This window comes from Conger conger, chromosome 4, assembly GCF_963514075.1.
Source record: "Conger conger chromosome 4, fConCon1.1, whole genome shotgun sequence".
NCBI lineage: Eukaryota > Metazoa > Chordata > Actinopteri > Anguilliformes > Congridae > Conger > Conger conger.
Genome location: NC_083763.1, coordinates 35,972,457 through 35,994,609, shown reverse-complemented (window position 1 = coordinate 35,994,609; position 22,153 = coordinate 35,972,457). Strand labels below are relative to the sequence as shown.

Sequence of the window (22,153 nt, the reverse complement as noted above, 5' to 3'; positions counted from 1 at the left end):
GGGGGGTCAATCCAATAAGGCAGAGGTACAGAAATCCACAACACACAAAGAATAGTCCAGGGAAGCAGGCATGGGTCAAAACAGGAAATCCACTAAAATACACAAAGGCAAGGACTAGGAAACAAGGGCAAGGCAACAAGGAGGCTAGAACTGGGGGAAGGGATGAAGGGCTCAGGACTCAAAACAGGACAAGACAAACTAGCAGCAACTGAAAAGGACAGGTATAAATACAAAGGGGAATGAGACAAACTAGGTGGGGCATGGGAGTGAGGGCGGTCTAACAAATAAACATCAGGTGAGAAACATGAAAGGGTAATAGGACAATAACGAGGGGGAAACAAAAACGCGGAGTGGAATCACAAAGACACACATGTAATACAAACGGCTCTGGACTAGGGAGTAGACAATTTGCAGAGAAACAGGAGATGCAGAGATACAGAGAGACAGGTGTGAATACTTCGCTGAAACTAAGCAAGTAATCAGTGATAGAATAGGGAGGCGGAGTTACAGAACAGAATTGAAACTGGAGATGCATTAGTAAGTTAGTTAAGTGATTTAAATTACAAATACCCAAAACTAGTGAATGTTAGTTTGTTAGTTTGACAAACATATTATTGTGTTAGTATAATTAGTACTGTACAAATTCTATGTTAGTTGGGATTAGTATATTAGTGCTATGTACAAACATGAAATGGAGAGAAAACAGGAAGTAAGGAATGTAAGATTGGAAGGAAGATTTAACCCCGGAACTACCGTAAACACCCGAATAGTGGGGCAGGCAGACAAGGGAGTGACTGGGCTAGAAAACATTCAGACTCAGACATCACAGGGGAAGACGAGTGCAAAGACTAATGATTATAAACAGAACACCAGACATGAATATGAAAAATAATAAATTACAAGAATAATGATAATAAACAATGATAAACTAACACACAGAACACAGGAACATAACAGTAATAAATTATTTGGACAACCGTCTAAGGCCATCTCTGGTTCTATCTTTGGATACGGAGAAAGCTTTTGACAGGGTTGAATGGAACTTTCTTTTCTCTGTTTTACAAAAATGTAACGTGGGCTCTAATTTCATCGCATGGATCAAATTAATTTACAAAAATCCTAAAGCAGCAGTTTTAACTGATGGTGCCTCCTCTGACTTCTTCTCCTTAACCAGAGGGACGAGACAGAGATGTCCATTGTCACCTTTGCTTTTTGCAATGGTGATTGAACCATTGGCTTTATGTGTACGAAACAATACAAACATTAAAGGATTGAAGATTAACAATAATGAGTACAAAATATCCTTATATGCAGATGACATCATTATATTTATAACAGATCCAGAAAATTCTATACCTATAGTAGATTTGGAATATACAAGAGAAATTACAATAAATCCAATGCTTGCCTCTTACATATGACACCAACGGAATAAAGTTGTCTTTTTCACTGGACACCTGAGGGTTTTAAATATCTGGGAATAAATATTACACCGCATTTAGATCATCTGTTTAAAGAAAACTACACCCCTCTCATAGATAAGGTTAGAACAGATCTGTGTAATTGGTCCATTCTACCATTATCTCCGTTGGGAAGAATAAATGTTATACGAATGAACATTCTCCCAAGATGATTTTTTTCCTCCCAATGGTTGCCATGTTACTTATCTGCAGTTTTTTTAAATATCTCTGAACAAACATATTTAAAAATGTATACGGTGTAAAAAAAAAAAAAACAAGGATTAGTTTATTGACCCTCATGAAGCCAGAGCCCATGGGGAGTCTTGGTCTCCCTAATCTCCAGTACTATTTCTAGTCAGCCCAATTACGAAATCTGGTGTCATGGTCATTGGGGAACAGGTTCCAGATGGAAGCTAACCTTTTTGATCCCTTGCCCTTGGATTCTCTTATATTCATAAAACACTTCAATAAGATAAACATGGATCAATGTTTTACTGTTTTCAACACACCTTTGGCATGGAAGGATTTTGCAAAGAAGTTTGGTATTACCACATGTACTTCAATCTACTCTCCTATCCATCAGAATCCTGATTTGAACAAACACTTATCATCAATTAATATCGGCAAATGGACAAACATGGGTATAAAACAATTTTACGATTTGTTTCATAAAAACATGCAATTAAAATCATTAATTGATTTAAGAAATATTTTTTTATCTACAAATTCAGTGTTGTCCGTTCACTTATTAAAGAAAATGAATTGCGGTTTGGATTAACTGAAATAGAGGATATGCTAATGTCTTACAATTAAGAGTAAAGTAGTGAATTATTTAAAAGGGGGGTCATTCATCTTTCCAAACTTTATTAAAGATTTGGGAAAAAGATATGGGGATGGTCTTGGAGGAAAATAGCTGGCTAAACATTTGTGAAAGAATACATTTCTCATTCACAAGTAACAAAAATTTATTAAGGAAATTTATCCACAAAATTGATCTCACTCCTATAAAAATAAAATTTCTAAAGATAATTCACCAAATTGTCCTAGATGTAAAATTAAAGAAGGAAAATTTATGCATTTGTTTTGGCAATGAGATCTGCTGAAAAACTTCTGGAATACAATTCATTAATTTACTAAATTAGTTCTGGAAATAGAATTTGATCCGAACCCTTGTTTTTATTTATTAAATGATATGCGAAATTCTCAATTATATCAAAACAATGCAGACTATTAATTATTACATTATTATAACATATTTTGCAAAGAAATGCATACTCTTATTTTGGAAAAATAAATCTCCCCCAACCTTTAAGCTGTTCTTACCTTTCATAACTTTAGAAAGATTAACTCTACAAAAACATAATCGTGGTTATGTTTTTCAAGACCTTTGGTTTCCATTATTTTCGTGATTGGAAAACTTTTGTAGAGGTGACCAATAATGGATGGGGGGGGGGGGGATTCCGGATCTGGGAAGAAATTTCACTAAAAGGAGATCAAAAATTGCTGGGTCTAGTCTAGTTAAAATAAATCCAGAAATGGCTATAGGCTTGTCCTTGCACATATTTTGGCAAAATGTTCATATTGGGACTCTTGTCAGACCTCATCCCAAAAGTTCTCTTTTGTAATGGGATCTGGAGACTGTAAGCTGTTTTACCAATTTCATTTTTGGTTAATAATGAACTATTCCTCTTCACCATGTCTGAATGCGTTAATGAGCAGCTGTACCTAATAAAGTGCAGTTTAACCAGAGGAGGTTTCTCTAGGACTAACAGGTAAAGCAATGCTTCACCAAAAAAAGGAAATGAAAAGAACCTAACCCAATAAAATGGTTACTATACTTGAACCCTTTTGACTACATGCATAATCCTGGTCTCTTCTGAAAGGTAACCCCTCAGAATTACTCTAAATATGACTTAAGTTACAGAATCCAATACACAGTGAAAAATGAAGCTTTTATTCTCACTGAGAAGATATTCTGTTTTTCAATGGATACAGATTATTGTGGCTGTGGCTGATGCAGTTAGAAACACAGCCACAACACTGGACAAATCCTGTTTCAAATTTGATGAAAAGATCACCAACAATTAGCATTCTGCATTGTTTCTTCTAAGCTATGTCTAGGCAGTTTTCCAATTTGGAAACTCCAAAAGGACACATGGAAACAAAATGATATTACTTATGAGGTGAAAAATTGTAAACTGCATTTTGCTTACAAAACTATACAAAATATTTTATCCAAGAAAAAAAGGGTTTGCACTTACCCCCGCCTGTCACCCTCCCCCTATCTCAACCTCCCTCTTCTTGCTCTCCTAAGATAGTAACACGAGAAGAAGATCCAAAAAAAATCTTGCATACTAATATATTCCACAAATTCACATGCTATTTATTATTCAAAAGTTGCCTAGCTCTTTATTTATAAGCTTACTAATTAATAATAAAATATTTTGAGAATGCATTTAGATGCTCACCCTATATAGAATGGGGACATGTCACTGAAAATGTCTTCTAATGTGGAGTCAAAAGTGTTTTCACTGTCTTTCTCAGAAATATTCACTCAGACGAGAGAGTCCTTGGAAGCCCTCCAAAGGAAGTCCTCTGTAGGCGTAGTCATTGCAGAATACATTTTTGTAAATACAGATGTGGCATAAAATCCAGGATCGTTATGAGCTGCGGTGGCGCAACAGTCTAAGATGCAGCAGACTTGCAGTTGCAGTTCATTGCAGTTGCACACCTGCCAAAAGCCAAGTTTGGCTGGCTCTCGTGGAGTGCTGCTCCAGGGGAGGGACTTGGCAGGGTTAGTGGGGATAGCTGCTTACAGCGCCTTGGAGTAACAGTCTAATTGAGACGAGACAGCTTGGAGAAGGCATGTTACTCTCAGGGTTGCAAGATCCTACTGGGCCATAAGGTGGTGTATCCCCAGTTACGACCAATTGGAATAGATAGGGTATAATTGGCTACCAAATTGGGAGAAAAAGGGAAAAATGAAAAAAAAAATAACAATCTGGAATCGCAACAGTCTCTAAGTTATTTTGTAGTTGATTGCACACGGTTGGGGAGAATGCCGATACTTATGGAGGGATTTCACATATTTCTCACACGGGGCACAGAAAATGTCGGGGATACGCCCCTACACGCTATATGTATACTGCGAGGATTGATACATATGTTTCCGTGCTCCTCAGTGGAGGCTCCTCCATAGAGGTGGAGGAGGCCTGGCCTCCCCAATAATTTGAGAGAAGAGAGAGATTTAAAAAAAACAATAAATATATTTATTCTATTTATTTATTTTAACAAAAAACATATTTTTTATTTTTTATATTCATATTATTTTAGTTTTGTTCATAAATCTAAATTTTCCCAGGGCTAAAACCCAATATTGCAATTGTAAAGCAACAGGCCAGATTTCCCTATCAGTTTGTATTAAGGGAGGCCAGGCCTCCCCTAGGAAATTAGCTTTTCATAGAAGTCAATGTAATGCATTTTTTTTCATGCCAATATGTGATTGGCCAGATCACTGAAAATGGGTGGGCAACGGAGGCCTGGCCTCACCATGCATTGTGTCCAGGGCTGAAAGATTGACATTTTGTTCATCCAATCACATGCTACTGGTTCATTTGGAATCAACTATCCTTTCCTTTCCTATTCAACACAGAAGCCATTTTGAGAATTCGCTAGTCACTTCAGTCAAACAAACACTCGCCATAGTGGCTACGAGTGTCCTATCAACTTGTGCTTTTCAGGCAATTTAGAGAACACCCCTGGCTATCATCCCTGGAGTTTATAGCTCATTTGGCCAAACACTTTTGCTTAAAACTACCTCGGAAGTCGGCGAGATTCTAGCGCAATTTGAGATCTTGGGCTGGAGATATGCAGATTCCAGATACTAGGGAGTGAGAATGACATTCAATAGGTCATGTTAGACACCATTTGGGATTTATTGAACAGTTTTATTTTTAATGTAGTCCATTTCGTTTTATTACAAGTCAATTTAATAATCTTCCATATCAAATTACCGAATTGTTGCTCTGTGAGGAAATTCACTCTAAATACGAATAGAGTGCTGCCCTCTAGTGGATAACGTTAACGTTAGATAAAGCCAACTGGAACCATATTTTTACATATTTGATATTAAATATGTACATATGATAAAGAAAGTGTTATCTTATCTTTTTTATATGCTAAACTTGATTAAATTGGTGATTACATGTTGAAGCTGTAGAAGAATGAAAAATGTAAGCTAAACAAAATTGTTTTTAACTACATAATTAAAATTCCTGCCTTTTACACATGGCACTTGGCATTTATATTACATCCAAATGTAATTTCTCAGCTTAATTATCAGGCAGGCTCATAGACTTACAGCAATGTCATTTCTTCAGGAAGGCAAAAGGCTAAGCTCTGCACAATGAATTTCATCAGCCAGAACTTTCTGACTGTAGCTTACACTCCAAATAGTATGCCTTTGGCCAGCACAAAGACAGATAAGAGAACAGGGAACATTCCATCGCGAGTGAAGTGAGCAAGCGGAAAAAAATGGCCTCCTCAATTCTGGAAGTCACCAGCCTCCACTGGTGCTCCTCATGTATGGCACCGATTATGTGGTGCAGTAGTATAACTGCAAAATGTAATCAGTCTCATAAATATACTAAATTTATTCAATGAATAAAATAAAATATTAAATGTAATAAAGTAAATGTAGTAAATGTGCTGTAAGGGTTAACTGTGTGGACAGGCTGTGTACCGGAGGGGAGGAGTTATGTGTTGGGAATTGGGATTGGGGGTTTGAATGTGTTTATTATTGATTAAAGAGTTGACTACCTTTCCGTCTCCGTCTATCATTATCTAACATGGTGTCAGAATAAATACTGCGAACGTGAAACTTACCTGAAGAGTGAAGAAATGCTTCCTGGAGACATGGATGACGTGAAGAGAATTGTCAGAGAAAGTTTGCAAATCGTGGAGCGGAAAGTGGAACGTGAACAAGTTAGCGCTAGCTAAAATCCGGCTCCGCAATATGCAGCTAGTCCCACCAGGCAAGTTCGATTTCAACAATGCAAGTGAATGGTCGAAATGGATAAGACATTTTGAACATTTCAGAATTGCATCACAGCTTGATAAGCAAACAGACGAATTCCAAGTCAACACTTTGATGTACACATTGGGGGATTAGGCTGAAGATATACTGAACGTCCTATCAATAACAGAAGATGGCAAGACGAAATATGCAACAGTGAAAGCAGCTTTTGACGCACATTGCATGAGTAGACGTAACGTGGTTTTTGAACGACCATGGTTTAACAGGCGGAACCAAGAGCCATGTGAAAGTGTAGAAGCATTTGTCACAGCTGTCCGTATGCTAGCTGAGCAGTGTGCATTCAGAGATCTCAGAGAAGAGTTGATCAGGGTCAGAACTGTTGTTGGTATACAAGATGCAAAACTGTCTGAGAGCTTGCAGTTAGACCCTGATCTCACACTAGCTAAGGCAATAGCCAGAGTAAGACAGAGTGAAGCTGTGAAGAAACAACAGCCTATCCTGCGAGTTAGCTCAAGAGATGAGCAGACAGCTGACAATATGGAAGCAATAAGTACAAGGTCTAGACAGGCATGGCGAGGTTCAAGAGGAAAAAGCCACGGCACACAAAGTGGATCACAGGAAAAGGACTACCAATCAGCAGGATGTGGGAGATGTGGGAACACTAAGAACCATCCATGGAAGGAATGCCTTGCCAGAGACGTTGAGTGTCGGAGATGTCATCGGAGAGAGGACACTATGCAAAAAAATGCAGGGTTACTGGAGCTGTACATGACATCACTGAGGGATATACAGAAGAGGAGGAAGAGTTTGCCTTTCTGGGAGAGGTAATTTCTGAAGTGAGCACAGAATGGAATGAACTAGTTGGTTTGCATGGACACAGAGTTCAAACTGGACACAGGAGCAGCAGTGACTGCCATTCCAAGCAGCAGCTTCTCCACAGACACACATGGGCAACTGCAGCCTCCCCGCAAAATCTTGTATGGGCCAGGAAAGAATATCTTGGATGTTAAAGGATGTTACAAGGGACGCTTTGTCATCAAAGACAGAACCACAGAGCAAGAGGTCAATGTTGTGTCAGGACTGTCAAAACCACTGTTAGGGCTTCCTGCTATCGAAGGTCTCCAGCTTATTCAGCATATACACTCAGTACAAGTGCAAGGGGAAGACTAGCTACCGCACAGTGTTCAAAGGCTTGGGGCTGTTGAAGGAGCCCTACAAGATCGAACTAGAGCCGGATACTGTCACACATGCCCTGTCCTCACCATGCAGAGTCCCCATTCCTTTGCGGAATAAAGTAAAAGCAGAGCTCACACGTATGGAGTCCATGGGAGTGATATCAAAAGTCAGTCAGCCCACCCAATGGTGTGCTGGCATGGTGGTCGAGCCAAAGGCAAAGGAAAAGATACGTCTGTGTTTGGACCAGACCCACCTGAACAAATGGGTTAGACGAGAGAGGCTGATCCTTCCAGCAGTGGACCAGACACTGGCCATGCTCACAGATGCAGAAGTCTTCACTAAACTGGATGCTACATCAGGCTTCTGGCAGGTGCCCCTGTCAACAGATAGTGCCCTCCTGACCACCTTCATCACCCCGTTTGGTCGCTATTGCTTCAACAGGCTGCCATTCGGGATATCATCAGCCCCAGAGCATTTCCAGCTGCGAATGACACAGATGCTGGAAGGCTGCGAGGGAGCAGTGTGTCATGCCGACGATATCCTGGTGTATGCAGAAAACCTAGAGCAGCACAACGCCAGGCTGCATCAGGTTCTCAGGAAACTGAGAGACGAAGGACTTACACTGAACACTCAAGGAACAGTGATTGAACCTGGTGAGAACAGAGGATGGACTGTTAAGGAGAAACCGCTCTCACCTGCGTGAGACTCACCAGCCAGACTCCCAGGCTGCAGCAGAGCCTGACAAAGAGACAGAAACTGTTCAGCAGACAAGTGGTGTCCAGAACACCAGTTATCTTACGTTCTCAGGCAGGAAATCACGTCCACCCATGAGACTTGACCTTTAGACCTTTAGAATGTTTGTGGTTACACAGTTCTTAGTTCAGAATTGCTCTTGTTTACAAAATGCATTACTGTTAGTAAATGTTTCTTACTTAACAGGGGAGATGTGCTGTAAGGGTTAACTGTGTGGACAGGCTGTGTACCGGAGGGGAGGAGTTATGTGTTGGGAATTGGGATTGGGGGTTTGAATGTGTTTATTATTGACTAAAGAGTTGACTACCTTTCCGTCTCCGTCGATCATTATCTAACAGTAAACAGCTTCAGGAAGTTAGGTAGGATAAGGTATGAGTTTGCCTGTGCACATGCGCACATAAGCACACATGGTCTTTGTCTGAACAAAGGAAGGAAAGGGTAAAGGTAGCTAGAGTAGGTCTGCGTGGTGGAATAAACTAATGCTACAGGTATCACTTGACAACGAGAGTGTAGCTTCAACTCAAAGTATTAGTGGCTAATTCAAAACTACCAGCTACATTAGTTAGGAGTTAGAGTGTTAGAGTTAGCTGTGAGGAGCAAAAGAGAGGCTACATGTATTGCTTCAGTCTATACACATGTGCAAACTGATTTACGGAAGTATACAGCTAACAGAATGCATTCAAATGTTAAAACAAAGACAAGTAGAAAAACACAGATTCACAATATCAGTTAAGACTAAGCTAAACACTGGCTATGCCTGGAATTTTTTTTTAGTCTTACTGAGTCCACACGGATTGCTGGCTCCAGGAATGGTGGGGTGCTGTCCTTGTAGAAGCGGCCGTGGAGCTATGAATCGATGTCCTGGGAAGATGCTGGGGTCTTTCCCGTGTGCAGCGCATTGTTGTCTGGTCTGTCTGAAGCAGTCATTTTGCTGGTTCCAAAAGTTTGTCTTATTGTTCAGGAAAGTTGTTGTCTGCAGTTTCTAGTAGGGGCTGATGCAGCAATGTATATGCACCAGGTTCCACTTTTGTTGAAATAGGCCTAGACTTTAGTGACCGCGAGATAAGCCATGTCTGTGGAGAAATCGACTGCTGTGGAGAACTTGGCCTCTGTCCGAGTGTGCAAGAGGCAAGAGGCAAGACAATGCGATTGTCCCAGCTCTTACACTGTGAAAGTTTATTGCTGCCAACGTTACAGTATTGGCTTAACTGTGACTAGACGTCATGCCGGGACGGTTGTAGACGTCACTTGTGAAGCAAACACATTTTTGCTTCACATGGCCAATATTTTTCAAAAAGAAGGCAAAATGCATTGATTGGATAATTGTGGATTTATGACACATTTTCAAGCCCACCCATGAAGCATGCTTCACTCATGTCTTCTAATTATGTTCTTGACATGATGATTGACATAAAATCTAACCAATGGGAACACAGGTTCAACAAGTTCAAGTCTGCACTAGTAAGGCCAATTTTATATTTGGTGAGTAAAGGCACCAAATGTGTCAGGGACCAGGACAGAAGAATGAATCGGAACCAGAAGATAAGCCAAAGATATATTTATTCAGCTGCACAGGTAAAAAGCCAAGGGTCAATCACCAGCAAACAGGGGTTTCAGAGATAGTCCAATACAGAGTCTGGTAAACAGGCAAGGTTTGGCAACTAAGAGGCAGTCTAATCAAGGCAACGGTACAGAGGGATATCCCAAAATCACAAGAACAGAGTTCAGTCAGAAGTCATAAACTGCAAAAATCCAAATAGAGAGAAAACAAAGAATCAAGAAACAAAAACCGGGGTACAGAAAACGTGTTTAAACACGGGTCAGGTTCTATAATACTGCTGGAGAGTCAGAGGTGATAACACGTAACAATCTGGCAACAAACTAAACAGAAGAGCAGACTTATATACACAGACAATGAGGTGACAATGATAACTGGTGTGCAAACGGGGAATCAGGTAACAGGTTTCAGCTGAAGTGAATGACTCATGAATGAGAGAACACGGATCCTGAAGACTTTGCATTTTTGATTGTATCTTCTTTTGATTTTATCAATATTTTATTGCAAAGAATGAATTCTTTTAAAATTCACTGCAGTTATAATGTTGAACTACTGCACAATTACTTGAGATTACCTAAGTGCAGTAAACTATCAATTTTCCTATAAGCTATGTGCCAGGTCAGTGGTTAGTCAGATTTTTACCATTTACACCATACGTCTCAAATCCTTATACTGTAATACAGGTAGAAACAGGTTAGATAAGCATCCCAGGAACTTTATTTTATAGGAATATCATTACATCTTTGAATAAAATGCTAATTGTTGCCATCCAAATTTGCCATGTTCGCTGGGTAGGAATATTGTTTCCAACATCCAATGTGCAGTAAACTTTTCCCAGGTACAGATTCAGACATAGGGAATCCATCCTGGGACCATCCCTACTACTGGGCCACCTCCACAACCACTATGTAGTACATATTCCAGAGGTTTTAGGAAGTATGTTTGAGGATCTTTCTTCAACCTTTCTAATATATTCCCTGAAAATATGGGGATGATTATTTCCCCCTGTCCTGAGTAATGCATTTAAGCCTTTCAATTCAAGTTCCATTGTCTCGTAGGATAGTACCTGTTTCTGACCACGAGATCCTGCTGGTTCTGCTAGCCATTGAATTGTGAACAATTCTGAATGTGAATATTGATTAATCACATGTTAAGGGGTAATTTATTTCTCAATCCTTAATTAAGTAATTAAAGGCACATTATTTGCATTTTGAAAATTGGGGCTTTTTGCATCATGATAAGAAAGTCAAATTGTACAAATAATATATAATAATAATAATAATAATAATAATAAAAAATAAAAATCTAATTCCATACCTACACAAAATCTGACTGTTAATAAATGTGATGAGTACATGACTACCTGTCATTGTATTCTGTTTTGTGTTGATCCTTTAAGTGAAGTGTCTGCCTAGGTATAAAGATGAGCCAAGTCTGAGTAGGCCTTAATTGTTCTTAATGAATTATTCCTTGACAGCTACTGTCAGGAAATATGCTAGGTCTATGCCAAATTGTATAGAAACCTGTATTTGCCATAAAAGTAAAATTATTAGACCAGTATCATATCTTGAAAATCCAACCGTTAGATTTTACATTGTCTGATGGATATTGAAGGCAAAATACACTGCTGTCACAACTAATTCTATCCCCCTTGCAAAACTTATCCTCTCCGGGGTCATGCTCCCCTCATGCGTAAGTTAGCGTCAAGTCGACAGCATGGTTGCCAACCTTTATCTGTTGGTGGCTATGATGCGATCTACAAGATGCATTCCCCTGATGCGTACGGTAGCGTCAACTGGCTATATTTAGGTTGGCTCCCAAGCTAGCAAAATAATAAATAGCTGGCTAGCGAGACGGCCAGACGGATAGATCGCTCGCTAACTAGGAAGATAAGCCATAGCTGTTTTTATTCCTAGCGAGCTAGGGATCTTTCTATCTAGCTAGCTAGATGTAGCCTATATCATGGTTCAATGTATATATAATAATCGAGATATTACATATGAAGCACTACATATTCACAAAAGCATCGCTAGCTAGCCGATGCAGAGCCTACACACAGCAGTAAACAAATATGATTGACGTCGGAATCGGAAACTGTAGTCTCTAAATCAATAGCTAAGAAAGCTTTTATGTTTAAAGCTCCCTCGGATTGGAATAATCTACCTTTAAATATTCGATCCATATCATCTTTCTACTCATTCAAAAATGCTCTGTCGTCTTATTATAGGATCAGTTGTACTTGTTCATAACACTTCTTCAATTATGTTCTTATCTTATTACTTAATGCTATCACTGACAATAATATTATCTATATTCTATGAATGAATTATCCATTTTGATGCAATGTATGGAGTTTAATCTCTTGATTTTTTATGTCTTATTGATATTGATATTATTATTTTTCATTATTCTTTTTTGTATATTTATGTATATGTGTGTGTGTGTGCATGTCTATGTGTGATTGTGTGTATGTATATGTATTTATATTTTTTGTGTATATATGAATATATGTTTAATTGTTTAATATATTTTTTGTTTTTTTGCTTTCGTGTTAAGTGTTGTGTCCAACTGTGTTTACATTGTATTACTGTCGCTAAGGACCCCCTTGAAAACAAAATGATACATCTCAAGGGGGAATGTCAGAGAAAAAGTTTTGCAAGGGGGATAGAATTTGTTGTGACACTGTCGTGAGCCGGACTCCCTTACCAGCTCAGATCTCACGTTCCCACGAGCAGTACCCCACGAGGAGGTGTCTCGGAGACAAACTCTCTTTTCCTTTAAGTCTTCTAACGTCCTGGAGAACTGGTAAGTTCTACTGAACTTCCAGCCCAGTCTCGAAGTGAAGTGGGGTGACGCAACGCTGTTATATGATCTCCTGTATTCACTGTATTCCTCTAAAAGACCCTTTCTTTATTAATTCACCCTCTCTCATATATGATTATAGTCAGATATACTTTATTATAATCAAAAGAATAGAGTTATACAGCTCACAGGTTAAATATCATCTTTCAGTTTTCTAATCACATACATTGCTTTATATTCTTTCAACCGTATACGTGAATTCACATAAGGTTCATATAACCCCTTTGTTTTTCTAATTCACCTTTCCACCATGTTAATGTCAAGATACACCCTTCAAATATCCATCCTCTTTGGCCTTTACCTTATCCTATAGCTCCCCCTTCACGGAGATAATTATATGAATTATAGAAACAGAAAGGAAACTTATAACTTTAAATCACCTAACAATGCTACCTTCTACCTTATAAGTAATACAAAATATAATTACCACCCATGCCCAAGTCCTAAGAGCTTTTTTTTAATGTCTAAAAGCTCACTCCTTATATGTCCTGAAACTTGTACAGAAATGTACCTATACTAATATAAACTGGCACAGAAAGTACCTGTTGTACCGAGTGGCACAACACTAACTCTCGCGACCCATCTAATGGGCCTATTCATCATCACTGTTATCTGTCTCACTGTTGTTTCCCCATACCTTAAAGGGAGTTTCCCAACACATCTCATATACCCCTCCAGTAGGGAGTTTCCACCATCCTAGCACTTTCTCTAGATGCTCCTTCGTGTGTCGCCGTAACGGATCCACAAAGGACATTCAATTTATGGCTGCGTGTAGCTCACTTCCTAACTCCTCTACAGTCAGTCCTTTGAATCTATCCGTCAAATTGTCAGCGCTATAATCAGGGAGGCCCTTAAAGCCTCTTAATCTTCTTTCGGTATTAACATCCCTCCCTTCTTCCTTATTTTTCCTACATTTTTCCGTCTCCTCATACTCTTTCATTTCCCAATCGTCCACATTGTTTTCCTCATCTTTTTGCTTTAACCAGGCCTTATGTTCCTCCCCTGTAGGAGCAAGCCCACACTTCTCAATCAAGAATGTTATTATATTCACCGTTTCTGTGAAAGCCAGACCCCCCCCGTTCGGCATGTTGAGTCTCCTCCAAGGTCATGCTGGAACACATTCTATGCATGGCCTCAGTCAGACCTTTAGCCTTGCTCTCTAGTACTCTAAATCTAAGTCCTCCGACTTCAGACTCCTCTGCTGACAAGTAGGGCTGCACATTAGCTCTGAACCACATAGTTTTCCTCTTACGGGCGTTCTTACTACCACCTCAATGGCGTGCGCGGGGTTAACAATGCATTCCTGCCTAACCCATCTACTGTCAATTTCTCATCAGGCGGGCCTAGGGCCGGGTCCTCGACAACACTGCCTAAAATATTGTCACCACTGCGATTGCTCTGACTAGGCACTAGGACTTTTATTTTAATGTCTGCTGCCTTCATGCAGTTCTTGGGTACAGTTACAATTCTTTAACTCTTTAATTCTTTTAAGTACAACGAAACTGCCAAAAGTCTGTGTTATAAAAAAACAATGCACAGACTCAAAGTGAGATTAATTTAAATGCAAAGTGAAAGTTGAATGGAAAAATTGAAATTTGTACTTGACAAAATGAATTATAGCATTCATATACTTCACTCTGGATAAGAGAGTCTGCCAAATGATGTAATGAATATCTTTTTATAGATTTTTCAGATCCTGTTTCCTGGATACTGATACGTACAGCACTTTGCCTCATCTCGGCCATCAGAACAGTCCTTGACTCCATCACAGACCTTCCGCAGAGGAATGCAATGGCCATATCCACAGCGGAACTGCCTCAGACATGCTGAACACACAGACACAACACATACACTTTATTATTAAAAACACACATTTCATAAAGCAGCATAATCATTTCACAAATGGGACCACAGATCTACACAGTTCATGGACAGCTGTGACACTGTATGTTACTTTAATGGGTGTGCTTTAATAACTGTGACACTCTTACTGCTGGTCAAGCAACTCCAGACAGTGTTTAGGCATTTACAATCTGTAGTTCTGTGGGGAATCCACAAAGTCCATAAAGGGGAATTCCACCATGGTTTTTAATTTTATTTAGTGAAGAGTAGCAGCAAATATGTACCTGAAGGGAGTGCAGAGATATAACCCCAAACTACTGTGCATGTTCCAGGTACCTGCTTTACTGTAGACTCCAATGCCATTCACAGGTTTTCACTTCTACTGAATACAAAAGGAGGAACTGGGCATCACTACTGGGTCGGGAAACTGTTTCCTTCTCACTAGCAAGCTAGCTACTGAAGAAGGAAAATATAGATTTACAGTTATGTTTACATTTGCCCTTAAGTTGTTAAATGCCAATATGCCATTTAAATTTAAGGAAGGAATTTATTTCTTCCATCAACCAGAAGATAAAGGTGAGCAAAAACAATGGCAGACTGCAATAGGGAATGCTAAATATCCTAAATATATGTGTAGCTGGGACTACTGAAAATACCCGGGACTACTGAAAATACAGAGTAACTGTCTGTTAGCTGAGTCAACATCCCTTTCGCCTAGTATGGGAGATCAGGGGGCAGTATCTCCAAACCTCTCAAATTACTCATCCATCGTAGTTCTTCAAAAATGAGGTGTAAATCATTATGACGTATACCTCTATTACATCTGTACATTTAGCTGCCAATGTTTCTGTGCAGAGATTGATTTGCCCAATCCCTAAAATACTTAATCAGCTATGACTTGATCTGTGAAATTACTTTAATGTTGTTTTGCAGTGGAATTCCCCTTTAGTAAGACACAAACTTCCCTAAATACATAAATAGTGAAATTTTGGGGGGTCAGTTTCAGAAAATGTATACAAATTTGAGGGGGAATTGGATATATGCAGGCCCATGTTAGGCAACAAAACTATATCTAAAAAAAAAACCCTGACATTGTGTAACTGTATAGATTGGACTGTGTAAAAGGTGTATTCATTGAAGGTGTTTGAACAGATTAGTTCTGAACAGGGCTGCGTTTCCCGATAACAGTGTCTCTTAGCATTTTAAGAAAACTCGAAAGGTATACCTTACTAAAGTTGTTTACTTTTCAAGTCGTGTTCCCTGAACTATCACTTAGGCGGTTGCTTAAGGGATAGCTTCTACATGCATCGATTATGCACTCCATGCAGCGAGTGTTTGACTGCGTTATGAGAGAAAGTAGTGTTATTTATTAATAAAACTGCAGGAATACTATAAAATATTATATACAAACTAAATTATCCAACCGTATATATAATATTCACCAAATGATATGTACAGTTAGTGATACGGTATAACACGAAAACAATATAAGCTATGGCAGAAAAAAAACAAAGAAAGAAGCAGCAAACGAGATGGAGATATTGAATAATTATTTTCTAGTTTTTGAACTACGGTGTCCAAAAAACAAAGAAAGAACTATGGTTAAACTTCGCTCCAGCCCACAGAGAGAGTGGGAAATTGTCAGTTTATAAATATCATTTAAAAGCCAATTAGGCAACATGTTCAAGAGTGTACACCCTTTGTAACGTGCAATTTTATTCTTTGCATGAAAACAGTCACATTAATGTGGTATTTTAGTCATATTATTACCCAACTACAACTGTAGACTTATTAGTGCACATATTGCTTAACAGATTGAGATGTAACTAAGAGCAACAGCTGATTTCAGAGGCTTGCAGTCGTAACAGTGATGGCCACTAGCGAAGTGAGCTGATAACATCGATAAGGTATAGCCAAGTGTGGCCCAGACCAACCTTACGAAAGTACGACTTTCAAAAGGTATACTTAGCTAAGAATGTTTCGGGAAACACACTGAAATGTTAAGGTAGAGTTTAAGGTATAACTTACGCACTACGTAGCGTTAAGAAGGCTTTGGGAAACGCAGCCCAGGTTTTTAACACTAGAAAGGTTTTTGACTACCGACAACCCCCAATTTGTTCAGCAGTATAGCATAGATTTTTGCACGCACAGTGACCTATTTTCTTAAAATAAAGGGCGCAGTTGAATAGATTTCAACATTTTTATTTCTAAATTGTATTTTGTGGCGGGCTGCGGCAAGTTTGCATATATGTTTTGTTTTTTCAACGGTAACTACTTGTTGTTCACACAACCAATGCGAGCACTCTAATCCATAACAGTATGAAATACTTGCAGAATCCGACAGTAGGGGGGCAGCAGTGCCCTTTTTCATCATGATCTTTATCGAGCAGGAAAAAAAAAAACCTACAGTACCAAAATACTCACCATAGGGAATTTGATGAGGAGGAATTTGCTTTAAACAAATAACTCTCATACTGTACAGTTCTTAGAACCGTTCTGTGTTTATCAAATTAACAACACAGACATTTGAATCATGGTTATGTTTTGTTTCTATTTATATACAACTCAGATAAACAGTTTTAAATATGGATTTCTTTGTAAGGTGGGCAATTTTTGTAACTTTTTCACAGAATGCGAACAAGAGACAAAAATGCAAACATAACTCATCCAATCTTGCAATAAAATAAAAATAAACAATTCCTAATTGTTTGCTGGTTTAAACATCCATGCAGATTATGCTGATTTTAACCAAGTGTCTTTTGTCCCAGAAAATAATGAAGATAGTAACAATTTATGCAGTTACTTTTTCGTTACTAGAATTGTTCCACACCTCTGTTATGAAAGTCCCGCATATACCTTACAATTGGAACGGATAATGTTTACGTGTTATTAAATTGCACACAAACTGTTTGTGATCACCTCAAACATAATGTGACTTATTTTAGTAGACAAGTGGATGCTCTCTGAAGTAACACTTCAGAGCTTTTAATGGCATACCTATGAGTGATTGAGTAATTGTGCTGGTATCCCCTATGATAACTTAGCCATTTCACAAATAGCTTTTGTATTGTATGTGGTGAGATGGTTTGTGAGATTTATTGTGTCAAATAAATAGTTTTTAATTGCTCTTTTAAATGCTTTTTTACAAAGTCTCATGACTTTATATGCGCTCACACTCCCCCTTTCCCCACACCACTCATAAGAACAATGAGAATATCTCCAGCCAAACGCTAGAATGCTAGATTGTGCACTCAACGAGCAGGTCTATGGTTATCACAATAAAGAACACAACATAAGATTACTTTTTTTGTTTATATGCTGAGTTTTGCTTTTCCATTGTATACAACCACCATTGTATACCATTTTTCCTCTGAGTGTGCTATTTGTTCGTGGAGAAAGTATATGTTGTCAAAACATAAAATTATTGCTTTCAACTGAGGCGCATATTCACACACATACTCTCTCTTTGTTTCACTATGTATAATGACCTTTGAAAAAAAGTTAATTAAATATTTCCCATCTGGAAATGCTGGTTAAGACTCTCTCCCTCAAAAGGAACTGCATCTGGCTGTTGCAGAATTCATCTGATGTAAATGTGTAAAGATAAAGGGGAGAAAACCTTCCAGTAGTGTCATGTTTGAATATTTGCTTCTTTAAATTTTGACAGGCTGAGGCTATTTACTAAAAGACTTGGACTACATGTTATTTATTTCCAGTTCCAGCGCATAATCTGAAATACTTTGAATTTGGCTTCCAAGCAACAAGCCAGAGCAGGACTACTGATGCAATGGTTTTTCGGAATCTATAGGCTAATCATTTGCCTGTTGTTCCTGTGAATATGTTTTTGTGATTGTTATGAAAGGTGCCCATTATTTAGCCTACATCCTGCGTGTTTACTGGTCGGTCCACCCACGGCGGCCTGTAGCGTAGTAGTTAAGGTACATGACTGGGACCCGCATGGTTGGTGGTTCGATCTCCAGTGTAGCCACAATAAGATCCGCACAGCCATTGGGCCCTTGAGCAAGGCCTTAGTCTAATCAACTGTACATCGCTCTGGATAAGAGCGTCTGCCAAATGCCTGTAATGTAATGCTTCTTGAAGAACAATCATCTAGTCATGAACATTGTACTGTGACTGTACTGTACGGATAAGTAAGTTAACTGTCAATACTATGCAATTGATATATTTTATTATTATGAGATGGAGCAATTGCATATTCACACATTATCATACACCAGACATTCTCACAAAATTAACTTCACATTGTAATGTCCCCCTTAATTCATTGAAAACAAACACATTCTCATTAACATGTGACAAACAGAGATAACAATGAAAATTTTGGAGACTTTCATGGGCTTGGGGTAGTCTTGGGGTTTTCACACCTCCATGTCATCTGTCCGTAGTAACCGGTTTTTGTCAGTATGTTGAGTTTTCTGGCTTACTGTAGGGGAGATTAAATGCCATCACGTATAGCATTACCTTAACAATAATGGGGGAAAAAAGTTTAAGGAAGGAAAATACACCATAGTAGTGACAGGCTTTAAAATGTGGACATACTATTCTTTACCCATCCCGTTTTTGAGTGTTTTAATCATAAATGGCCATTCATTGAACTACATGTGGTCACATTGTAGTCAGAGTTTCAGCACAGTTTATAATGTCATCGGTGATAGTTTCTTTTAGCACAAACATATACTGTATGTCTGCAGTAAGTATACAGTTAAATAGAATACATTTTGCATGTATTCTTGCTCATAATTTCAGAATAGATCTCTTTCATGGAAATATGTTTGGAATTGATTTATAATTGAGTTTTGCGACTCTGTCATTGTTTTGCGACATTGTACAAAGAAATGGAGGAAATGAGGTTAGAAGCTATAGTAACATACTATTGTTCTATTAATGAGCTGCAAATGTGATAGTTGTCCATTCAATGGGACAAAGCAGCGGTTCCTAAAATTCTCCTTTACTCCTTCTCCTGTCTAGAAATATGAATCATAGAATTTTAACAAGCTGTTATTTTTGCCATTTTAAGCCAGAAAGGGCTAGCTATCCATGTCAATTAGTCTACATAAAAACGTAACAACCACAATCACCACAGTCTTTAATTTTACCAATTGCCTTACCGCTTGTTATGTATGTGTTTGCAATGTAGCATACAATGACACTCCCACATATTGAGGTCTGGAAACTGTACTGCCTGATCTGAAACCTCACTTTGTCTCTTCCACAAGTTCCCAAGAAAGTAAACCCAAAAACCAAAAGGGAACCCAATCTTTCTTTTCTGGTTACTAGATTACCCAGTGCAATAAAAACACTTGGTTTTTCTTTTTTTACAATTTGCATTGAAAAATAGAAAAATGCTGTTTTTTTACCAGCATGACAAATTAAATAACAAATGAACAAATAATACAGGCCAATTTCATTGCAAAATCTGTTCTGCAAATGGATGTCAAAGCATCACCAGTGTCATTAGTTAGCTGGCTCTCCCAAATTATCTCTGAAAGTGATCTTATCGGCACAAGAGCTATTTGGGAACACTAAAAATACCAAAATGGGAATATAGCCTACTAGTTACTGACTTTTGCAGATTAGCTACCGATTTAGCTAGATCTAGTATTTATTTATTTTATTTTTTTAAGTTTTATTTTCAGATTTTTTCCTTTTTCTCCCAATTTGGTAGCCAATTGTACCCCATCAATTAGAACTAGTATTAGGTACACTGCCCACACCCCCTACCTCAGCGGCCTGAAGGAGAGCAACATGCCTTCTTCAAGCCTTCTTGTCTCATGCTTGTGACTGTGATTCCGAGGCGCCCGAGGTGCGGTGATCTACTAACCCTGCCAAGTCCCTCCCTCTGGAGCAGCAAGCCAATTATGCTGCTCCATGTGAGCCGGCCAAACTTGGCTTTTGGCAGGACCGGGAATCAAACCCTGGTCCCCGGTGTGCAACAGTGAACTGCAACTGCAAGTCCACTGCATCTAGCCTGTTGCACCACCACGGCCCCAGTAAATTATATTCTTAAGAGCTAGACGGGCGCACAATTAACAAGTAATGTTTCAGGTATATTTCTGTCATTGGGTCAGTGCAGAATGTGGACAGTTCAAGTGGTTATACACTTGCCACATTGTTTGTTTTTTAACGTCAGAAGATATTTCAAGGAAAGGGTAGAAATGGTAGGCCTACGCACATTTCTAAACAAGAACACATGTCTTGTTATCTGTTACTGTTACTGTGGGGAAGATTAAGTCCATCATGCCAGCAAGGGTGGGCTCACATTTGCCACCTGGTGGTGGTTGTGTGAAAAACAAACCCATAACCACAATGGATTATGGGCAATTTTGCTACAAATGACTGTTCTGCCTATTACAGGCCGAAATGCAACTCAGCTGCCCCCTACTGTCGGAACCTCACAAGTATTTTTTTCTCAACCGACAGCATTCTTGCCGCAGATGCAAAACATCAAACGAAACACAAAACCACAGTGCTTCATTGAACAATTTGGATCAATGAGTCGGTCATTCAGTTTCTGAATAGCTGGAGGAGAGTGACACATTCACACCTGGGTACCAGTACCTTCTGCCAATTGGCTGGCATTTTATTGATGAAAATACAGCAAACTGCATTTCTTCGATTTATTTAGAAGTCCAAAAACTATTTTGTTTAATTAATTCTTGTGGTGATAGGCAATGATGAGGAATAGATATCCTGAAAATTTGACCTTCTTACCAGTGGCATCTGGTGGCCATTTACCCGTGTGGGGCACCATACAAATTACACACACCTGTACTCACCTTTAACCTCTATAATTACAAAGGAAAGACAAAGCAAGTTAACAACAATCTTGTTGGAGGCTTAATAAACTATATAGGGTTTATGTAACAATTAACAGGTTCACTATTGTTTTTGTTTTATCACAATTAGCCTTCTTGACACCTGATGTTGGTACTACGTAATGGTTCCACAAAAAATTTTTCTTGAACTTCATATGACTTCCTCATCTACCATTTATTTCACAAGGTTCAGTATTGGGAGCATGGATTTGTTTCTGGACAAAGTGAAAAAATTTATGAATGAAAATTACCCTTGATGGAGAGAGGCTTTAGAGAGCAGATATGGAGGATATTGTGATATACACAATGGGATAAATACATTTCAACTCAGCTTCTCTTTATAGGGAAGCAACACAAAAGATAAAAGAAACAGAAAGCATGCAACTCAAACAGTGTACCCTCTCTTTAAACTGAAGGTATAATTGTGTTCAAGAAAATAGCAGTACAACATCAGTAACCTGATGAACCACTGTTATTAGAAGTAGTGATATTTCTGCACGGCAAATAATTTACTTTTAGATGTAGTAGTGTAATAGAAAAACAACAGACCCAACTGTCATGACATGCACACTGCTTGTTCTGAGTAATTGACTCATTCATTGAAAGGGGCATGTTCAAAATAATAGCAGTG

General features: G+C 38.7%; 1 protein-coding gene across 1 annotated transcript in view; it reads right to left on the bottom strand.

The window, feature by feature from the left end:
• Nucleotides 1-22,153, bottom strand: part of LOC133126607 (suppressor of tumorigenicity 14 protein homolog) — a 460,185-nt gene that overhangs the window by 388,248 nt on the left and 49,784 nt on the right. Inside the window, exon 11 of the mRNA XM_061238951.1 lies at nt 14,566-14,670. Coding sequence (XP_061094935.1) covers nt 14,566-14,670 — 105 coding nt within the window. The remainder of the gene's footprint in view (nt 1-14,565; nt 14,671-22,153) is intronic.